Source organism: Stenella coeruleoalba, assembly GCF_951394435.1.
Source record: "Stenella coeruleoalba genome assembly, chromosome: 9".
NCBI lineage: Eukaryota > Metazoa > Chordata > Mammalia > Artiodactyla > Delphinidae > Stenella > Stenella coeruleoalba.
This window is the reverse complement of record NC_137155.1, coordinates 63,321,278-63,342,860: the sequence shown is the minus strand read 5'-3', so window position 1 is coordinate 63,342,860 and position 21,583 is coordinate 63,321,278. Positions and strand designations below refer to the sequence as shown.

General features: G+C 34.7%; 2 protein-coding genes across 5 annotated transcripts in view; one reads left to right on the top strand and one right to left on the bottom strand.

Moving 5' to 3' along the window:
- Positions 1–21,583, bottom strand: part of LOC307192045 (uncharacterized protein) — a 440,635-nt gene that overhangs the window by 391,551 nt on the left and 27,501 nt on the right. The gene's annotated exons all lie outside the window — the stretch shown is intronic.
- Positions 1–21,583, top strand: part of TBX20 (T-box transcription factor 20) — a 52,331-nt gene that overhangs the window by 17,862 nt on the left and 12,886 nt on the right. The window contains exon 6 of the mRNA XM_079932460.1: positions 4,677–4,753. Within this exon, the coding sequence (XP_079788586.1) occupies positions 4,677–4,753 (77 nt within the window). The remainder of the gene's footprint in view (positions 1–4,676; positions 4,754–21,583) is intronic.

Here is a 21,583-nt window from a genome sequence, read left to right as displayed (position 1 = left end):
CTGATTTACCCATAATAAACATAAAATAAATATATAGGAAATAAACAAATATGTACTAAGTACAGTATAAATATTAGAGTATTTTCATGCACAAAGAACAGGGAGAAAAGAGAGAAAGAAGATTTAAAAGTTCATACTTAGGACCACCTTTATATCTCTTAAACTTTGGATAGGACATTATTTACATATATATTAAAAGCCAAATCAAATTTTCCATTAGAATTCGTGAAAAAGCTTCTCATTTATTGTGTCTGGTAGTTTTATTTGTAAGTAATGAAAACGGGACCTTTTTCCTATTTTTTCCTCTGGTTTTTGTGAGGAAATGATTGCATTTCTTTACATTATTAGATTAAAGCTAAATACATTATACTTTCAAAAAACTATTTTATAATATAAGATTTAAAGGTCATACATTGTTTTTGAGCAGGCAAGCCATTGCTGTAAAGTTGAAGTGTAGGTCAGGTTTCATTTTTAAATGCCTTTGGACAGATCTTTTCCTGATAATTGGAGAAACGGTCTCTGAGGGCCAATTTCACCTTGTGGCTGGGAACCCCAGCTATATTCAGTCCAGTAATATCACATGCAATAATAACTACTAGAAAAAGTCCCTTTCTCTTTGGTGCAGCTGGCAGTGTCAAAATCTGCCCTCCATTTATACATATATTTATCTATAAAGGAGATGTTGAAAGAATGAATTTTTTTGGTTAGGAAGTGTATTATGTTCCATATTATTAAGATAATACATGAAAAAACAGGTGTATTTTGACCACAATTAGTCAGTGATTTGCATATATGTACATACACTTGAAACAGGATTTCTTAAGCACATACTGCTGTCCTTGTTAATTCTTCTTCCTCATAAAATGAAAAATATTGCTGCTTTTAAAATTTGTTGTTGAATCATAAAGACATACTTGTAGTTTCACATGGGTTCTCTACATACGTTTTTGGTAGCTGACTATTTTTGGATCTTTCTTTTAGCTTTACCTTTGACATGGGTGATGCTGTTCAACAGCTTTACAAGCTGCAGGTATTCTATATTAGGAAAATGATGTCCAACTGACATCACTGTATATAACTCAGGTCTTTCTCTCATTGGTTCTCAAATACGTAACTTTTTCGTTCTCCCACATTTCATAAAGGGATATAAAACTATATCTGCAGAAATGAATTTCTTTCTATTAACTACTGGTTTTTATTTAAATATCCATGGAATAAAATCTGTGCCTGACCTTTTAAAAGTGCATGATTAACTAGAATGTTAAAACTTTGCTATTTAAAAATTACTTTATCTTAAAATAGAAAACAAAATGCTTTTTATGTAGACTCAAGAATTTCACCTAGTCTATAACTGGTAAACATATGAAATCATATTTCTGACTGCTTGTCCTGGAAGCAAAGTTCAAAAGACATTTCTGGGGTGCTTATTGTTGGTGCCCCAGTAGATTCAGAGTCTGTGATATCACAGTGAGCACGGTGGGCTCATTAAGAAGTCTACCCACAGTCCCTGTACTGCTAATCAGTACTCCATAAAGCCTGTTCAAGACTGTAGTGGTTAGTTCAGGGCCCCTGTACAATTTTAGTAGTAAGAGATCCATTCAGCTTTTTTTCTCTAACTTCCAAAAGCAATTTTTTTCCCTGGAATTAGATAAAATAGTCCATAGAGAAAGTAAATACCTGGTTACTCTCTTGAGCTCCTTTTCTAATTAACACACTAAAGTTAAATCACTGCTGAACCAACTGGTAAATCTAGCTGTATGAGTACATCTTGTACTATTCTTGAAACTTCCCTTCAGTTTGAAATTATATCAAATGTAAAGTAAAAAAGTTACCATTGATACTCTTGGGGATGATGAAAGAAGGACCAAAAAGATACTGGAAAGAGAAAGTTCTAATAAATGAAAGAAAATTCCAAAGAAATCTGAAAACTTGTGTTGAATTTGATTCACTTCCTCATTCAAAGTTATGGCAGTAATACTAGATATGGTGACACATCAATTGAGCAACTAACACACACACACTGAGAATATTTATTTTCTACGACAAGCCAACAGTCTACCTCCTGGAAATATAAATAACAACAAATACAATTCTCAAAATCCTTTTCAGGGACAAAGTGGATCAAAGGTGGTTCTTTAACTGTTATAACAGATAGATAATATTTTCTATACTTTTAGTTTATAAAGACTCAAACAAAGCTTGATATGGTTCACATTTTTTTGTTATATTTATTAAAAAAAAATTTTTTTGGCTGCACTGCGTGGCTTGCAGGATGTTAGTTTCCCGACCAGGGATTGAACCCGGGACCCGGCAGTGAAAGCGCCAAGTCCTAACCACTGGACCACCAGGGAATTCCTGATATGGTTCATATTTTAGAGGGATGGCTGCAAAAGGACTTCGTTCAAAATTTCTCCATCAGATATTATTTGCCTTTGTCTCCAGAAAATTTTATCCATTGGCAAATCCATTCACTTTTTATAAATAAGCTTGTAAGAATTGAACTTGAAGACTTAACTTTATTGCTGTATCTTACAGTTTCAGTTTGAAGCTTTTATCTGGGTTTGGTTCACACTTAACATCACCTAACACTGCAGGGGACGTGGTGCCAGCTTCTTTAGTGGCACTTAAACCACTTCCAGTTCTATGTATGCCTCTGCCTGCTCCATGGAATTTTAGGGACCATGTGATCTCATTTCTGTTGATAAATTATTGTGAAAGTGTTTTCATGAACTATAAAGCACTTTAGAAATCTAAAGTATTTTCATTTATAATTATTCAGTAGAAAAAGATAAAGAAATCCCATTTTTGAGGATTTAAAAATCTTGTTGTTGTTTTACAATTCTAGAATATATTGACTGCTTGGGCTTTAGAAAATGTTTGTAATTTATTTCAAACAAATAAAACTTTTTATCTTTGCCCTGAAAACTGACCTTTAATACTAAATCCTAGTCTGAAAGAATGGCTAGAAGAATGGCTTTCACCCTTTAGAAATCCATGCCCTTAATTAAAGGGGTGGCTGAGTGTGAGAGAATGTTCTCTACAAACTCTTGATGGCCACACTTTAGGGGCAACCTCAGTGGTTCCTGTATATTTCTTTCTATGCACACAAAGACCTGTTGCTGTCCATTAAGAACAGGTTTCTTACTTATCTAGCTTATTTCCTTCACTGTTTACCATTGTCCATTAACTAAGCTGAAAAGGAAATTAGCAATTTTATTTTTGGCTACTCTAGAGTGAATGTGCATGGGACAATAATGAGCATTTCTGAGGCACTGTCAAGTGTCCTTAAAAACTAATATCAAAGAATCAATCTTACAACTTGCCAGTGTTAATGATAGAGAAGTTCAGTGTCTCTGGTAAGGATAGTGTGGGAAGTTCTATTTTAAGTGAGGTAAATAGCTTTTTGCAGCTTGTACATTGGTTAGCTCACATTAAGAAAACTTGAAAAGTAAAAAAAAAAGACTGTCTTTTGTAATGAAAAAAACAATTCTTTAGATGTTAATAGTTTAAAATGAAAAGTAGATACACTCTGATCAAAGGGAAAGTTGCTTATTGGCAAAATAGTATTTCAAACTATTATATATCTCAAAATAGATATATTTTTGATTGTGTTTATTCCTTACTTTGAAAGAGGAAGGCATGCCGCCTTCAATCTATAACTTTTTTTCCAGGTTAAGACTATTCTGTGTGTGTCTCTCTTTCCAAAGATGAATGTGGGTTCTCATTTTGACACAAATGAGCTATGACTCTCTTTAAAGGTGTCTGTCGTTCTAATTCCAATAATTCTCCTCCATTCCTTTTAGCTCTTAACACTCAGAAATTTTGCAAGTAGAGCATCTTTTAATCAATGTTTTATTTATTTATTTATTTATTTTCTTTGTAACCTAACAGTTTTCCGTGAAGGTGCAGTGCATATATTTTAATGGATCTTTCTACATTAATATTGTGAAAATTATGACTAGCACAACATAGACACTTAATACTTCAGACTATGATTCTTATTAGGAAATTTTTTTTTCCATATAAGCATAGAGTCTGTAAGTAACATTATATGGGAGGATAATAAGAGACCCACTAATTTGATTCTTATTTAGTCAGATGGAAAGGGGAACAGGGGTAAATTTATATGCTGAAAGCTTTATATCATGTATTTATGTCAGGTATTTCATATAGTATTGAACATGAAGTTACTATTGTGGTATCCATTATGGTATATATCGGGACCCATGGTATTAACAAATGAGGCTGCCAAGTCAGCATGAGGTAACGTTCTTGTTTTTATTCCCCATTACTCACCAATGCTGGCCTTCTAGACAGCTTCCCTATTCCCCAGTCGAGCTCTAGCCTTTCACTACTCTCTTAAATACTTCACACGGCAGCCACACTGTTTGTAAAAGGCCCCCATTTCAAACTGTCTCTATCCATTGACTTCCAGCCTGTTTTAGGACCAGTCTGTCCTCAACTACTTCCTTCTCTCTGAGGCCTTCTCTGACCATTCCACCCAATTTAGGCCTCTTGTGAACTTCCTTAGCAATTTTAACCTCTATCACAATACTGAGAGACATTAAGATATTCTTGGGGTGCCATGATGGAAAATGAACAAACTTTTTATTTCTGATTTTATTTCCTTGACCATTGAAATGATACAGTTTTGTTACACTTTCTTCCCTTTCCAGATAACCAAGCTGAAAATAGATAGTAATCCTTTTGCCAAAGGATTCCGGGACTCCTCCAGGCTCACTGACATTGAGAGGTAATGAGAATTTTCTGTTTACTTTTTTGCCTAGATAAGATAAAGAGAAGCACTAGTTTGTAAGAGCACACTCCTTTCAACACCAAAGAGCCATAACCTCACTGTATAGAGTCTCCAATACTCTGTATAGTCTCCAGTTCTCTGCCCCACCTTCCCTTCCAGTTATAAACCCTGTAGATATGCAACTGCTTAAGCTTTGACAGCTGCAGCAGCTGGATCTATTCTACACTCAATTTCTGAGTGAAGTGGTTTCTTTGGACAGGACATTTTTTCAACGGGGCTTCTTTGTTATCAAAGACACAGTCCTCTACATGATATTAAGCTTCATGTCTTGAGTGGCAATCCACAGAGAAATAGATTCTTAATAGCCTTTCCCTTCTGAAGTGGATATATTTGTTAACATAAAGACTATAAAGGTAGTTTGGAATTTTGAAACAAGGAGAGGCCATTTAAATCAAGGGGTATATTTTACCTACAGCATAGACTGCTTATACTTAATAGGAAAGCTATCAGATCTCATGACCTTTAAGAAGGCAGGTGACAATCATGTGCCGTAATTTACCCCACTTTTTATTTAATTAAAATGGTTCACACGGTGTGAGACTGTCTACGTGATGAGTAATGACTATATTGAGGTGCATAGTTTGCCCAAAATTAATGTCAAAAAATGTTTTTTTCAAGGAGATTATTTATATCCCTTAAACATACTATGTAACTTTCTGTACTTATTCTGTTTTGTTTTTGGTGAGCACATTTAAGTTCCACTCTCTTTACAAATTTGAATTATATAATACAATGTTATCAACTATAGTCACCATTTCACACATTAGATCGTCAGATCTTACTCATCTTCTGTATCTGATCTTTTACGTGGCCTGGAATCTTTTGACAGGTGGGGTACCCTAGCTTTATCTCCAAATCTTTGTGTGATTTCCCTACCGACTGCTACGTGTTTCTGCCACACTCTTTGTTAGCTACCACATGGTCACATCTGACCTCAGCACTTCTCTCTGACCTGTCCTGGAAACTCAAATTAAAGGATGATTACGTGTTTTAGCAACATCTGTCTTATCCTTCCCTCATCCTTCCCAAATGGCAGAGCATAGGCGTGTGGTTTTGACTTGTGGGAACAGATATAGAAGCTCAGTGGGGAGACAAAGTATCCAGCAGGAGAGACTGAAAGTTGGGTAGAACTGTGGCATCTGAGTAGAAAAGATTAATTAGTTGGAGTGCTTGACAAGTGACTGTGGGGTATTGAGAGATCAGGGAAGGAAACTTGAGCTTGTTGAAAAATCCATTGCAAAATGCAGAGAGATGGCAAGGAGATAACTCTCCAATTAGGTGGGACATAGGCGTGCAAATAGGTCATAAGACCCAAGTCAGTGAGAAAGTGGTATCAGCAGCGTGGGTGACAAAGGAGTCCATTTACAAAGGCTACTTGCATTTAGGTGTGGCCTTTTTTATCTCCTATTTCTGGAGTGCCAGAGGTACTGATTCAGACTGGGTTTATGCAAATGGGATTTTAATATGTGAACTTTTTCTCCGTTCTAGTCAGGGGTCAGGCAAGAATGAAAATAGTGGCTCAGTCGGGAAGTAAGTGATGTGTTTTTACAGTGGGCATCATATCTTCTGTCTCAAATCAGTGGATGAGCATGGTATATAGAGACAAAGTCATGGGTTAGAGCCCCAGCTCTGCCTTTTCCTGCCTGAGTGATCCTAGAGAAGTCACCTAACCCCTGAATCTGTTTCCTCATCTAGAAAAATGGAGAAAATAACCCTGCTTACTTCAAAGGTTTATTATGAGAACCATGTAAGATGACATTTATGAAAGCACTTCTAAATCTCAAAATGTAAAATAATTACATTTTATTAGATGAGCATAGTTTTACCCCATCTAAGCTACTTTTAATAGTCTTAATAAACTACTCCTAGAGTAAAAATAGCCCCTTTTGTTGCACTTGTGCTCATGAGAGACAAGTACCCAGACTCACTACCCTTTAGAGAGACGGATTTGATAACACACGCAGCCACATTTTCCACTTATTTAATAAACATCCTGATGTGGGGAACACTCACATGTACATGAAGCTAAGAAGCTTTCAATGGTCTGAGGGCCAAGAGAGCATCTTATGTAACTAGCTGCAAGTTTGCAAGATGACCTAAGTAGTGTGAAATTGGCCAAGGTTTTGGATTTCATTTCCAGGTATTTCAGTCTGAATTTTTTCTAAGCAGCCTTTGGGGATGGGACAAATCAGATCAATTGATCTTTGGAGACCTAAAGAAATTAAATTAGTCTGGAGTCAGTTACTGCACTAAACCATCTAGTAATTGAATTGCTCCTTGTAACTGACTGAAAACAGCCCTATTTGTAACAATATAGAGAGCTTTTTTTAATAAGAGATCTGAGAGAAAAACACATCTTTTTAGGACATGATGACAGAAATTGCACTTTTCTAACCTAATTGAATATGATGTTATAAATATGTGACCTTAATGATTTCAAGTTTCCTGTTCTAGATTTACAGCTACTGTGTGGGACACCCAAACAAAAATGCCTTTAGGATTGGATCTGTTTGCCTTATACCTCTAAACTCACAGTATTATTCTTTCTACATCTGCACAAACTTTGAGGATACTCTAAAGGGCATTCTGGTTTTCTTGCTCTCATTTTATGAGGTTCCATTCAGATACCTGAATGTCTTACATACTTCATGTGCAGCCTTCTCCAGGGACAGCATCTCCCTCATTTATAAAAGGCAACTCATTACCAAAAGTAGAAAGTGTTTTCATTAGATGCTTTGCACATATACCTACAATGGACAGCCAAGAAGCAAATCAAAAGCTCAAAGGGATTTCTTAATATAATCTAATTTATAGTTATTTAGTTCAGGGAAAGAATTATCTGCTGGTGCCATATAATAAATAACTTACAGACACTCTATCAGTTGGTTTTTCTTTTGTGGGGAGGGAAGGGGCACTTTGTATAGTAAGTGAAGGCATGGTATTACTTCGGAGAAAGCAGAAATGACTATGAAGATATTTAAATGTTCAAAATTAAGTTTCTTCTGTTAAGTTTTTTTGTTTGTTTGTTTGCTTTGTTTTTTACAATTAGAGTTCATGCTTATTGCAGAAAAATACTGACAAGCAAGAAAAAGAGCATAAAAAAAGTAACAAAATCCCATTCACTCAGAGATAACCACTGACAAAACTTATATATTCTTCCAGATACTTTCCTATGCACATATGAACATTAACTTCCTTTGAAGTTTACCACACACACTATTTTTAATCATTTTTCCCTTAATATCAATAGGTATATGTCTGTAGTATACTTTTTAATGGCTGTCTAATTTTCCATTGTGTACAATAATTTGACCAATCCTATAATGTTAGTTACTTAGGTTTCCCACTCTTTGTTATGACAAACAGTGCCAGGAAGTAAAATGTATATCTTTACACATGTTACTCATTATTACTATAGGATAAATACTAACAAATAAAAATGCTGTGTAAAAGGATACACATTATTTTAACCATAATGTTATTTTTAATTGTTAAATTTTGGGGAAAACCTGAATGTTCAACAATAGGAGAATGGTTTAATAAATTTTTATAGTCATGCAATGGAATTTTTTAAAATTGTGGTAAAATATGCATTTTTAAGTGTATAATTCAGTGGCATTAAGTACACTCACAATGTTATACAACCATCACCATATCCATTTCCAGAATGTTTCCAACATCCCAAACAAATAAATCTGTACCCATTAAACAGTAACTCTCTACTCCTCCTCTCCACAGCCCCTGGTAATGTCTATTCTACTTTCTGTCTCAATGAATTTGTCTAGTTTAGGTACCTCATATAAATGGAAAGATATGCATGTTTTAAAGGCTTTTCATATATACTGCCAAGTTTCCTTCAAGAAAGATTGTCCATGTCATGATCAAGAGTGTCCATTTCTTTGCACATTTGTGAAATATGATCATCATCTTGTTATCTTTGCCAATTTGATAGGTGAAACTCTGCATTTCTCTTTTGTAAATTGACCTATTTATGTCCTTCGCCCATTGTTTTTTTCTTTTGGATTGTTCATCTTTTCTCTTATTCATCTATAAAAGCTGTTCTTATGTATTAATATTTTTATTGTTAATATATATTGGAATTATTTTATCCGTTTGAAATTAGCTTTTTACTTATGTTTTTGATAAACAGAATATTTCATCACCAAATGTATTGTTCTCTTTATGATTTCTATCTTAAAAAGATTCTCTAGTCCAAAAAAACATAAATAGGTAAATATTCAACTACAGATTTTCTATCATTTTATTGCTTTCTAGGTTTTTATTTAAATACTTAACTCATGCAGTATTGAGTTTGTATAAAATATAAAATAGATGTTATTGTATATTTTTTATAAGTGGCCCCAAAACTATATATTTACTAATATATTCCTTCCCACTTTAAAAAAATTTCCCCTTTATCATATACTAAATTCTTACCTATAGTTGTTTTTAGTCTCCTTATTGATCTGCCAGTATTGTATTGTTATAATTTTGGTAAATTGGTATAATATATAAATATTTGATGATAGGTATAGATATCTGATATGACAAACTCCAGATCTTTTTTTGCTTGTCATTTTCAAATTTTCTTGACATTCTTTGACATTTATGCTTCCAGTCTCTGGAATTTTGTCCAGTCTTCCCAAAAAACGTCATTGGAATTTTGATTGGGCTTGTGTTGAATTTATATAATAATTTGGGGGAGAAAAATGATATCTTTACAGTATTGAGACTTCTAGGAGTATGTCATATGTTTGTCTTTTTACTAAAACCTCTTCTTATGTTCTTTAGAAGTTTTGGTATTTTCAAGTTTATAAGTCCTACACAGTTTCTTAGGCACAAAGCTACATTGTCCAGTTAAATAGCCACTGGCCACAGATGGCTAGTGAGGACCTGAAATGTGGCTATTCCATATTAAGAAATACCATAGGCAAGAAAAAACAAAACAAATACAAAAAAACAAGCAACAAAAAAACCCAAACACTGATTTTTAGGGTTCAGTATGAAATAAAAGACTGAAAGTATCTCAACAATAGTTTTAGGATATTGATTACATGTTGAAATAATATTTTGGAGACATACTGGGTTAAATAAAATACTAAAATTAATTTCACTTGCTTTTTCAAAATGTGACAACTAGACTATTAAAAATTACATACGTGGCTCACGTTACCTTTCTTTTGTCTAGAATGTACTAGAATTTTTAATTAGAAATCGGTCTAGTCTGTAAAAAGCTATTGATTCCTATATGTCTTTGGCATCCTGCCATTTTATTGAACTTAAAAAAATTAGTTTTAACAATTTTTCCTTTTATTCTCTTGAGTTATCCACTTAGATTTCTATATCATTTGCAAAAATGATCATTTTATCGTTTTCTTTCTAGGATTTACGCCTTTAACAATGTCTTTTTCTTGTTTTATTACACTGACTAAAATTTCTGGAATACTATTAAAAAGTGATGATAGTTAGCATTTTTCTCTTGTCCTTGACTTATTTAGTAACACCTCATGTTTTATCATTCTATATGGTTTTCACTGGCTGTTGGTTTCAGATTGATATGCTTTATCATATTGAGGTATGCCTAAATTAAGAATATTTTGCTATCCTGAATGTTAACTGAATTTATATTAAATGCTCTTTTAACATCCACTGAGACAATTTAAATTATTTTTCTACTTTTAAATAAAAATATGATTAATTCTAGTCATACTATGTTGAGCCATCCTTGTATTTCTGGAATACATCCTATCTGGATTTTATCTGTTTTTCTTGTAATATATTGCTGGATTTAACTTACTCATATTTTATTTAAGACTCTTTGTATCAGTCTTCATAACAGAGATATACTTTGTTTCTTCTTTACTTCTCTGTCAGTCTTTGGTATCAGGTTTCTGCTAGTTTGTTTGAATAAACTGAAATATCTTCCTTCTTTTTATTGTTTGATCCGTTTAAATCCAAAGAAGTGATACTTTACAGTCTTGCCCATAAATTCATCTGGGTGCACTATTCTTTTGAGGAATACTTCTTTAACTCCTTTCTTAGTTTGTTCCATAATTTATCAGTCAAATGATCATTTACTTCTATCCCATTTAATGCCTGTCTTAAGTTCTACTTTGTCTTATCTTATATTGGTATATCTTAACATTTTTTGCTTTTATTTGCCTTCCAATTTTTAAAAATCTTTGTCCCTACAGCAATAGACCCCTCTTTCTCTTGCATAATCAAACAAATATCTTGACATTTCTTTCATTAAGTAAAAAACAACCTTCTCTTGATGCCATGTGTCTCCTGAGTTACTGATTTTCCCAGTTTTCGACTCCTTCTTATAGTAAAGCTCCTTAAAAAGAGTTGTGTGTATTCTCTTCTCAGTTCCTCTCTTCCCTTTGTCTCTTCTACCCTGTCATTTAGAGTTTCACCCACACTACCCCACCAGTCCACCTCTGTCCCGGTCACCAGTGAACTCTCCATTGCTAACCACAATGGTCAATTCTCAGTCCTATCTTACTTCACCTATTACCAGGGTTTGACACTGTTGTTTATTCTCTCCCTTTTTCCTCTTTGCTTCCAAGATCTCTCACAATCTCTGGTTTTTATTCTACTCCATTGGCCATTCTTTCTCCATCCCCTTGTTAGTTCTTCCCCTTGTCCTCCATCTGTAAACAGTAATGTGTTCCAGGCCTTAGTCCTTGGACCTCTTCTCTTCTCAGTTCGCATCCCCTTCCTAGGTGATATCACCAGTTTCATGCCTTTAAATGCCATTATATGCTGACTACTATCAAATTTACATCTCTGGTTCTGGCCTCTCTAGAGTCGAAGCTCTGGCTGGCTATTTCTTTTACTTTTCCGTCTCTGCTAAGGGTACCTCACATCTACAACAGGATGCCCAACTACACTCTTCTACACCTGCTCTCCTCTTACAGTTCCCTTCTCAGCTGCATCCCTCCCGTTGCTCCAGCCAAAAGACTGGGTGTCACCCTTGCTGACCCCTCTTTCTCTTTCCACATGCAGGCAACTAATCATTCTAACTATATCCAGAGGAGTCCAACTACTTCTTACCATTCTCACTGCTACCACTCTTATCTAGGACAATATCATCTCTTTCCTGAATTATTACATTAATTTCCTAATTGATCTTTCTACTCCCACTCTTACTGTTCTTAAGTCCATTTTCAGTTCACCAATCAGAATGATCTTATCAAAGAAAGGAAGTCAGATCACATCACTCTTGCTCAGAGTGACTCATCTTCCCATTCACAGTAAAATCCAAAGTCCAGACAAGGCCTGAAAGGTCCCATAGAATCTGATTCCAGCCGTCCCAGTTACCTCTCTGAACTTACCTACCTTTGTCTTGCTCACTTTCCTTTGAACATGCCCAGACCCATCTTAGCCCCAGTTAGGGCCTTTATACTTACTTACCCTCTGCCTAGGTTATGCAGCCCCCAATATCTGGTCCAATGCCTTGTCTTTTGCTTCCTACTATATCCCCAGAGCCTAGAATAGTGCCTGGGATAGAGTAAACACTCAAATATTTGTTGAGTAAATAATGATGTGTCTTTAAAGATGTCATACAGAGTATCTGTATTTTTAAAACTTTGTGTGAAGGTCTTTGTGTTTTAGTTGAAAAATTTAATCTATCTCCAAGTACCATGACCACTGATATATTTGGTATTGTTTCTTTCTACCTGTTTCTGCTCTCTGTTTAATTCAACTATTTGTTTTACCCCTTATTTTCTCTTCCTGTCTTTTGTTAAATTTATCAAGTCCCAGCACCACCCCCCACCCCACCCCGCTTTAATTACAGTTAACATTCCACAGCCACCACATGTCAGCCAGTGAGCTATGCAGTTGACACATTTTATTTCAGCTACACTTCAAAATAATTCTCTAATAAAGAATGACTATCATCCCTATTAAGATGAAGCTTAAAGAGATTAATACTTTATTCAAATTCACATACGGTAATTTGTGACAGCTGAGCCTTATACCAGGTTAGTTTGAAACCAATGTCCTTTCTCTAATGTTCATTATATTTCTTCTTAATATAATTATGCTTTTAAATTCTGAAAGACATAATTGTAAAATTGATATTTCTCTGTTATTGTTAGGAATGAAACTATACATTTTCTTTTCTTGTAAAATAGGAGATATTTAGTATGTGATTTTTTTCCTTGTACTGCCCCTCCCTCAACCTATAGCATTGATTTAAAAAATCTGGGATTTAAAATCCAGTTTATTCATGCATCTTCTTTATCTTCTTTTTCAATTCTTTTTCTTAATGTTAATGTAAGGATCACAAATACATCAACCACAATCATTTAAATTTAATTCTAGTCACACTCATTTCATTGTTTAACGCTCATTTCTTCTGTTATACTCTGATTACTGGAATTGTGTTCTGACTTTATTCTCAGTTGTTGAAAAATGTTGAGTAATTGGTTGAGGAAGGATATATGGGTGACCCTCTTTATCAGTTCATACATATCTGAGAGGATCTGTTGCCATTATTATAACCTGACTAGCGTCACTGTCTTTCTCCTCAGAACTCTTTCAACCTTCGTCATCTAGTTTTTAAATACTGTAGATAGGGTAAAAGCTGATGCTAAATTCACTCTCTTTCCTTCGTTGGAAAATTACCTTTTTTTCCTATCTGATAAAAATGCTTTTAGAAAGTTTCCTTTGAAATTCAGAAATTGTACCAGTATTTGTTCAGTTGTAAATTTTTTTCATTCGTATTTACAATGTAACTGAGCCCTTCCAATTGAAAACTCAAGTCGTTACTTATCTCAGGAAAATTTTCTTGTTCTTTTTTTTTCCTCCTCTTCCTTATTCTTTTTGCTTCTAATTGTTCTGCTCTATTCAGACCTACTAAAATTCCTATTATATAAATGTTACAACTCCTGAATCTATTCCCTACTTCTTTCATCTTTTGTTTAATAATTTTTATTTCTTTAACTGTTTACTCTGATATTGGAAGAATGTCCTATATGAGTCTTCTAATTTGTTGATTCTGTTTTCTACAGCATCCGGTATTCTGTTTGCTGTCCTTATTGAGTTCTTTTAAAATGTGGTAATTATTATTTTGTCACTTTCAAGTATACTTTTACATTTTCAGATTGTTTCCTTTTCATTCCTGCTAGTCCCTGCTTTATTAGTATAGGGTCTTCTTAAATCTCACTAAAAACTTGAAACTACAAATTAGAGACTTAAAACATTTGTTTCTTGGAACAAGTCTGTTTCAAAAGAGATCACTTGTTCCGTTTTTAAAAATTAGTTTTCTTCTTTTGAATTGCTGAGTGTTTTGTAATTCCAATTATCTTTCTCTAGCTCATGTATAGAATGGGATGTCTGTTTAGCGTTAGGAGCTGAGATTAATTGTGAATAAAATCATGTGGCTCTTTGTTTAATCTTGCAGGTGCAGACTGAAGAAGGGGTAATAATTTAAACTTACTGTGAGTGTGCCAATTTGGAAATAAAATTATTCTATTTGGGTTAGGAAGTTGTTGCAGGTAGGTGGAGATAGCCTTGGAAAAGGGAGTTTTACCTTTGCATTGATTATATTACCCTGTCTGCCTCAGCAGCTGGAAATCAGCTGTTCCCTCACCATGCCCAGCAAAGCAACCTCATGGCCCTCCTCCAGAGCCGGTGGTGGTCATTAGCCCCGCACCCTTCAATGTACCAAGACCACAGTGTGCTAGCTGAGAGGGTGCTGCTGTGGGATCCCTTCCTCATGGCCTCCAGCCGTGTAAGAATCTGCTTCTCATCAACTGCTCAAAGATCTGCCATTATCATTAATCTCCGCTGCTCCAAGGTGGGGTTTAGGTGAAGCTCTGACAGAGGGCTTTTCATTTCTTCCCCATTCCCCCAAGTAGCTTTCCTCCCTGTACAGCGATGAACCACACGCTGTTTGATGCTTCCCTCACTCCTTTCCTGTGGCTAAAATGTCAAAGTATGCAGTTGGCACTCTCCCTTCACACTGAGAGTCTCTATAAAATATGTTTAAAACTCCCTGGGATTGAACAAAACTTTCAAACACATGAAATTTGGACACAAGCCCAGAGGGAATCAGGCCTTCTTGCTCAGAGCTCAAACACTATTAGTTTAGATGAAGAAGAAAACTTCAGGAAACAAAGTTGCAAATCTGCTATTCTGGAAATTTATAGTTTTACCTGCATCAAGCCATGGAGCAGCAAGTATTTTGGCAGGTTTGCTAAAGAGGTTCAGTTTATGGATAATTCCTAGGTCTTAAATAATGACTTCTGGTGCTAGAAAGCAAGCAGTGTTGGTTCTAACACAGCTCTAAGCTGGCTTCTGGAATTTCTGAGGCAGTAAGGTTTTCATAAAGAGCAGTGTGGGGTGAGTGGGGCCCATCTCTAATCAGGCAAATAGCTTGGAGCAGGGGTTGGCAAACCCTGCTGTCTGCCACCTGTTTGGTATAGCCCACAAGCTAAGAATGGTCTTTACATTTTAAATGGTTGAAAAAGTTATAAAAATAACATTTCGTGACATGCAAAAATAATATAAAATTAAAATATATTGTCTATAAAGTTTTATTGCAGGACAGTCACATTTTTCAATTTATGTATTGTATGTGGCTGCTTTCATGCTACAGTGACAGAGCTGAGTATATCTGACAGAGATCCTAAGGCCTGCAAAGCTTAAACTATTTTCTACCAGGCCTTTACAGAGTAAGTTTGCTGATCACAGGCTTAGAGCTTTAAGGGGCTGTGGAAATGTTGGCAGCAAGGAAAACTTCTACCCAGAAATTTTACCTCCTTAGGATGGTATTTAAAATGAAGAAACTCAGAATTTCATTTTGAGGCCCATATGGTGATGCTAATTGACAAAGCTGGTGAGATCTGATCTCTGCCAACACCTTATCCTCCCTATCTTTACAATGGTAGTTTTTGAGACATGCCTTAGGGTCATTTTAGCACCTGTAGTTCAAGCCAGAAGATGACAGAGTAGGATGACAGAGTAATAACTTCAGCGATGCATACTTAAGATTCTCTGTAAATTTCAATTATCTATGTTATTTTTATCCATCGTCTAATCTTGTGCCTCAACTATAATGAATAACTGAAAACTAGGTTGTAATTTTTTTTCCTCTTTCAGAGAAAACTTTCAGGGCCTTTAGAGAACAGTATAAAAGGTATTTGGGAAAGCTGGTGTTAGAAAGACTCCGAAAACATCATCCAGTTTATTGTTAAAGAATTAAAACACTTTTACTAATATTTCCCAAATTTGCATTTTAAAATGGAAAAATATGATATTTAAAATGTGTTAAGAATCCAGTACTCAAACTTTAAATAAGTCAAATGTGAGCCTCCACTTCTCAGAATCCCCCTCCCCAGAGATAGTCTCTGTCCTCAGTTTGAAGGATATGTGTGTGCACACCCACATGTACTTTAAAGGTAAAATCCTACTTAAGTTCATACTGATACTTTCTATTTCAATTCAGGATGATAAAGTTTTTACTTAACCTCTCTGACCTTTTATCTGTACTTCTTTTCTCTCATGCTGAACCTCTAGTTCTCAGTAACACCAGGAATGACAGAATATTCTGTCATTGCTCCTTTTTTGCTTTATCTCACAGCATAGAGAAGCACAGCAATCTCAGAATATGTATGTCAGCATATCTCCAACAATGTGCCAACTAAAAATAGTTAAAAATCTTTCTGTGGTTCTTTTTGTCCTTAGTGTAGATTCCGTTGATACTACAGTGTTGTGTTTTTTTTTAAGTTTTGTTTTGTTTTTTGTTCATACCACTAACCTAATGATACACATTTAGGTTCATTTGTTTTATTGTATTTTTTATTTTTTGGAATTTAAAAAAGTATAATTTTCTTATATGGTTATTTAATACATGATTTACATGGTTTCAAGACAAATCTACAGAACATGACTTATTCAAAGACAGTCAAAATTCTATATCTCCTCCATCCTATTTCTTCCCTCTCCTATCGGTAACCATTAAAAAAAAAAAAAAAAGCATTGTTTATCCTTGTTTTTTAATATAATATATTATGTTTTTTAATATAAGCAGATACATGTTTATATATGCTTCTTTTTCTTAAATTTTAACACTCTATACATTTTCACCTTGTTTTTTATGTAACAATGTACATTAGTATTTTATTACATATATATATCTGTACTATGTAAGTATATAATATACATGTAATGTATACAGTAATATGTTTGGGCTCAGTTGTGGCATATTGTTTTGTTATATTTAAATAGATATACAAGTATTTTATATAAATAATCTTTTACTATGTGGTCTATTTTATTAGCAACCTTTTTTTTAATACTTTTTTTTGGTAACTAGCAAGATTCATACTCTTGTTCTGTTTTCCTTTACACTAATATCTGTTAAGAACTCCTACTCTCCCTCTAATTTTCTTTTAAGTCCCCTCCTAGAAGCAATATTGAAATTAACTAGTAACTTCTTTTTTCTTCCCCCCTACTTTCCCTCTTTTTCAGCATCTGATTTGAAGTAACATCCTTTTAATCCCAGTTAATAAACATATATAATCAACAACTTTATTCTACTTACCATGTTCTTTCCCCATTCTCCCCCCCATTTTTGAGAACTGTATCTCATCTACCTTGTCGGAGAATACTGTATCCTTTCTTATAACCATGGTTTAGTCTTAGTTCTATAAGTAAATATATATTTAATGTCCCTGATGCATCTTATGTCAGTATCTCTCCCGTGTTTTGGTTGTCTGAAGTTCATTTTCTACTTGGTTCCTCAAGAAAGGCTATAGTGGGACCAAAATTCCTTGTCTTTTGCATGAACATGACAGTCTGTGGCCTCCATTTGTGAAAGTCAGTTGGACTTGGTATACACAATCCTTCCATCACATTTTCTTTCCTGCCATATTTTAGATATGTTGTTACTTCAGTGTCTCCTGGAATAAACTATGGCTGTCAAACTCTGATGACAATCTAATATTCTTTCCCATATAAGTGACAGCCTTTTTTCTGGAATGATCAAAAGATTTCATTCTTTTTCCTTTGTTCTTATTGTCCTTGATCAAAGGGCAGAAGGGGATGCCCAGTTCCCAGAGGATTATCTGGACATGTTGCCTTCTTATTTCTTTCACTCATAGATGATGTGAAGGGACAGAAAGGTGGCATCAGTCTTCTGAAACATTATGCATTTGTTCCTCTTGTACCTCATGCTTTCTTAGAATGAGGAGTCCTTGGAGTACAATCCAAGACCCTCCCTACACTAACTTCTAGTGAGCTTGCCAACGGAATAAATTTTAAATTGTCAGAAGCTCTGCTGATGACCTTAGAGGCAGAGAAGTGGAAAATCATGGTGAAATGAAATGTAAGGATTATGTGGATTTTCCTTCTCTACATCATGGGTCCCATCCAGACAGCTGGCACTTGCATCATTTTGGTGGACTCAGTGGGAAGCTGAATGGAAGTCCTGCTCAGTGCTCTCTCCAGATGTCCTATAGTAGAGCCATTTCTTTAAAAAATCCTCCTCTACCTTTGAATTCTGAACATATTAGTCACTTTTTTCCTTAAAATGTGGTCCAGAATAAGACTTTCTGCAGTATACTTTTGTGTACTTAGTTCATCTCTCCTCCTCATCTTCACCTTCCCCTATTTAGGATACCTGCTGCTGGTATCTGGGCTTTCTTCTAAGCATTCTGGCTAGCTTTGGGAAAAAGAAAATTCTGACATTCAGGGCTCCTGAAGAAGTCATGCGTGTCATGAACTGATTAGTCCAACCTAATAGTTGTTACCCAAATAGCCGACAACATAAGTTCACATATCACTCCTTATATTCTATCTTTAGAAGAAAACCAGTATAACTGATTTATGCAAAGCAGAAGAATATATATATATATATATATGGGGGGGAGCATTGTATTGCCTGAGAAAATAAATGGATTAAACTACAGCCTAGTGAATAGTGAAATGGTTATGGCTCATAACTTAGTTTGCTAATTCCCTTAATCTTTCATAAATACAACTATACTTGAGTATTATGGAGACTCTTATAAAGTAGATTATGCAGTGTCTGTAATAAAGTAAAAGTGAAACATAATTTCAATGAAGTCAGCTAAAAAAAAAACAAACAAAAAACCCTGGATGTTAAAGGCAGCCACCACCAGTGAGAGGCAGGCTATTCGAAAGTAAAAATACTAAAGAAAGCAAATGGCAAAAGCTAGTAACAATGGTCTCTGCTTCATTTATTTTAAGGCTGGAGTGATTTGGGGAGCCAACCAGTTTTGTCATTATACCAATGAGGCAAGTAGGGCCCAGAGAGTGATCTGCCAGATCACACAATTAGTTAGTAGAAGATTTGGGGTTAGAACTCAGGGTTCTTTGCAACTAGTACTGGACTTTTTCAAAATGACTCTTTTTAATTTTTACTTCTGTTTATATATTTATAGACTCATAAATTGTTAGAGCCATAATGGATCTTAGAGATCATCTAATCCAGCCCACCATTTCCCTACCCCACCCTCATTTTATAGGAGAAAGCAAAGCCCAGACACAGATAAGGAATCTGATCACACAGCTTCTTAGTAAAGAAACATCTTTTTATCATCTCCAATGAAGGCAGAGTTAGTATAAGAGACTGTATGCATAAAATGGAAGTTATTTTGTTTGGTAACCAGATTAAAGTCTGCTTTTAAATACAATCTATTAATTTAATAAATTAAAATAGTCTGGTAACAACAACCACAGAAAGGAAGGGATGACTTTCAACAGAACTAAATTTTTCTTTTCAAATTATATAAGTAGTTACCACAAAATTCTTTTAACTAGCAAGCTATGTTCCTGCATTTAAAACGTTACTCATTTATTCACAGCTTCTAAGAGGAAACATTTATATTACAAAACAGTCTCAAACATATCAGCGGGTTTGATAGAGCAGCAGAGTTATTCACAACTGACTTATGGTCATAAGTTGTCCTCCTTTTTTTCTTGCTTGTGTCTTTCTTTCTATCTGTGTCTAAAGGATATTTGTTCCCTGCCTCACAATTTACTAAAGTTTATTTTTAGAGGCTGAATAATCTGTACTTTGCATGAGACCTTTGTTCTAGTCACAACAGTTAGACTTAAGAAACTAGTTTTTTTTTTTTTCCACAGTGGTACAGTTTACTTATTTAAGTTGCTAATAATGATATAAAACCAGAAATGTGTATTACTATTGAAAAGAAAAATTAGTAGGATTAAGTCACATAAATAAAAATAAGCTAAAATCTAAAAGCTTTTAAAAAGATTATTTTGTTTTTCCAAAATGTATTGCATAATATATTTCTGTTCTCAAATTAAAATTAATGATTTATAATACAACTCCAATTGTATTATCTAAAGTTTTCATTTATTAAGTACTTTGTGGAAGCAACAAATATTGATATATTGTCTTCCAGTAATTTATAACATTATCTGCATAAATCTTTAGAAAAATATTGTGACAAGGAGTTGTTTACAAAGGCCTACTAGTAAAATATGATGTAAACATGAGCAAACTCATGAGCACGGACAACTTTAAATATTTTGTTTCCTGTAAATTAGATTTGATTTTAATGGATCTGTCATTTTCTCCCTGAATGCAGCTTTTTACCGGGTCTGTATTTAGAAAGAGAGAAAGTTAGAATGTAAATTGAAATAATATTTACTTTTTATTTAATTTTCTCTCTGACATGTATATTGTAGGATGGTTTAAATGAAGCATAGCAAGTTATAGCGACTGGAAGTCTCAATTTCATCTAAAATGATTATGATTATGTAACCAGCTTTAGGAACACATGATTTTGATACTCAATAATAATAGTGATTTAATTTTGTTACCTATAAACATTTATTGAGCACTTATTATATGCCAAGCACAAACATAAACTCTCTATATGTATTTAACTCATTAAATCTTAATAATAACCCTAAAAGCTAGGTCATATTAATATCCCTCATTTTGCAGATGAGAAAACTAAGACAAAGAGTAGTGAAGTAATTTGACCAAAGGCAGACAACTGGAAAGTGGCAGGGCTAGGATTCGAGCTAAGCAGGTTCCAGTAACCACTACACTAGGGCAGCGGTTCTCCGAGTGTGGCCTCCAGGTCAGTAGCATCAGCGTTACCTGGAAACACGCTAGAAATAATATTCTTGAGCCATACTTCAGACTTACTAAATTAGAAACTCTAGAGTGGGGTCCAAAAATCTGCGTTTTGACCAGCCCTCCAGGTAATTCTGATGAACACTGTCTTAGTCTGTTGGGCTGCTATAACAAAAATGCCATAGACTGTGAGTAGCTTAAACAACAGACATTTATTTCTCACAGTTTTGGAAGCTGGTGAGTCTAAGATCAAGGTGCTGGCAGATTCAGTTTTTGGTGAGGACGTGCCTGTGGTTCACAGATAGCTATCTTCTCACTGTGTCCTCACATGGCTGAAGAACAGAAAGCTAAAGCAAGCTCTCCTTTCTCTTATAAGGGTACTAATCCCATTTATGAGGGCTCCACACTTAAAACCTAACGGTCTACCAAAGGCCTCACATCCTAAAATCATCACATTGGAGATTAAGATTTCAACATGAATTTGGGGGACACAAACACTCAGTCTATAATACACTAAAGTTTGAGAACCACTGCCTAGATAAAGAAAGCATTGTTCTCTCCCTCGTTCAAAGGCCAACAGTGTAGTGGTAACGGTGGTCATGCAAACACATGATTGCCATCCATCTAGTAAGTGCATTTAAAGAGGAATATATTGGGTAAAGCAATGGTGCAAAGGAGAA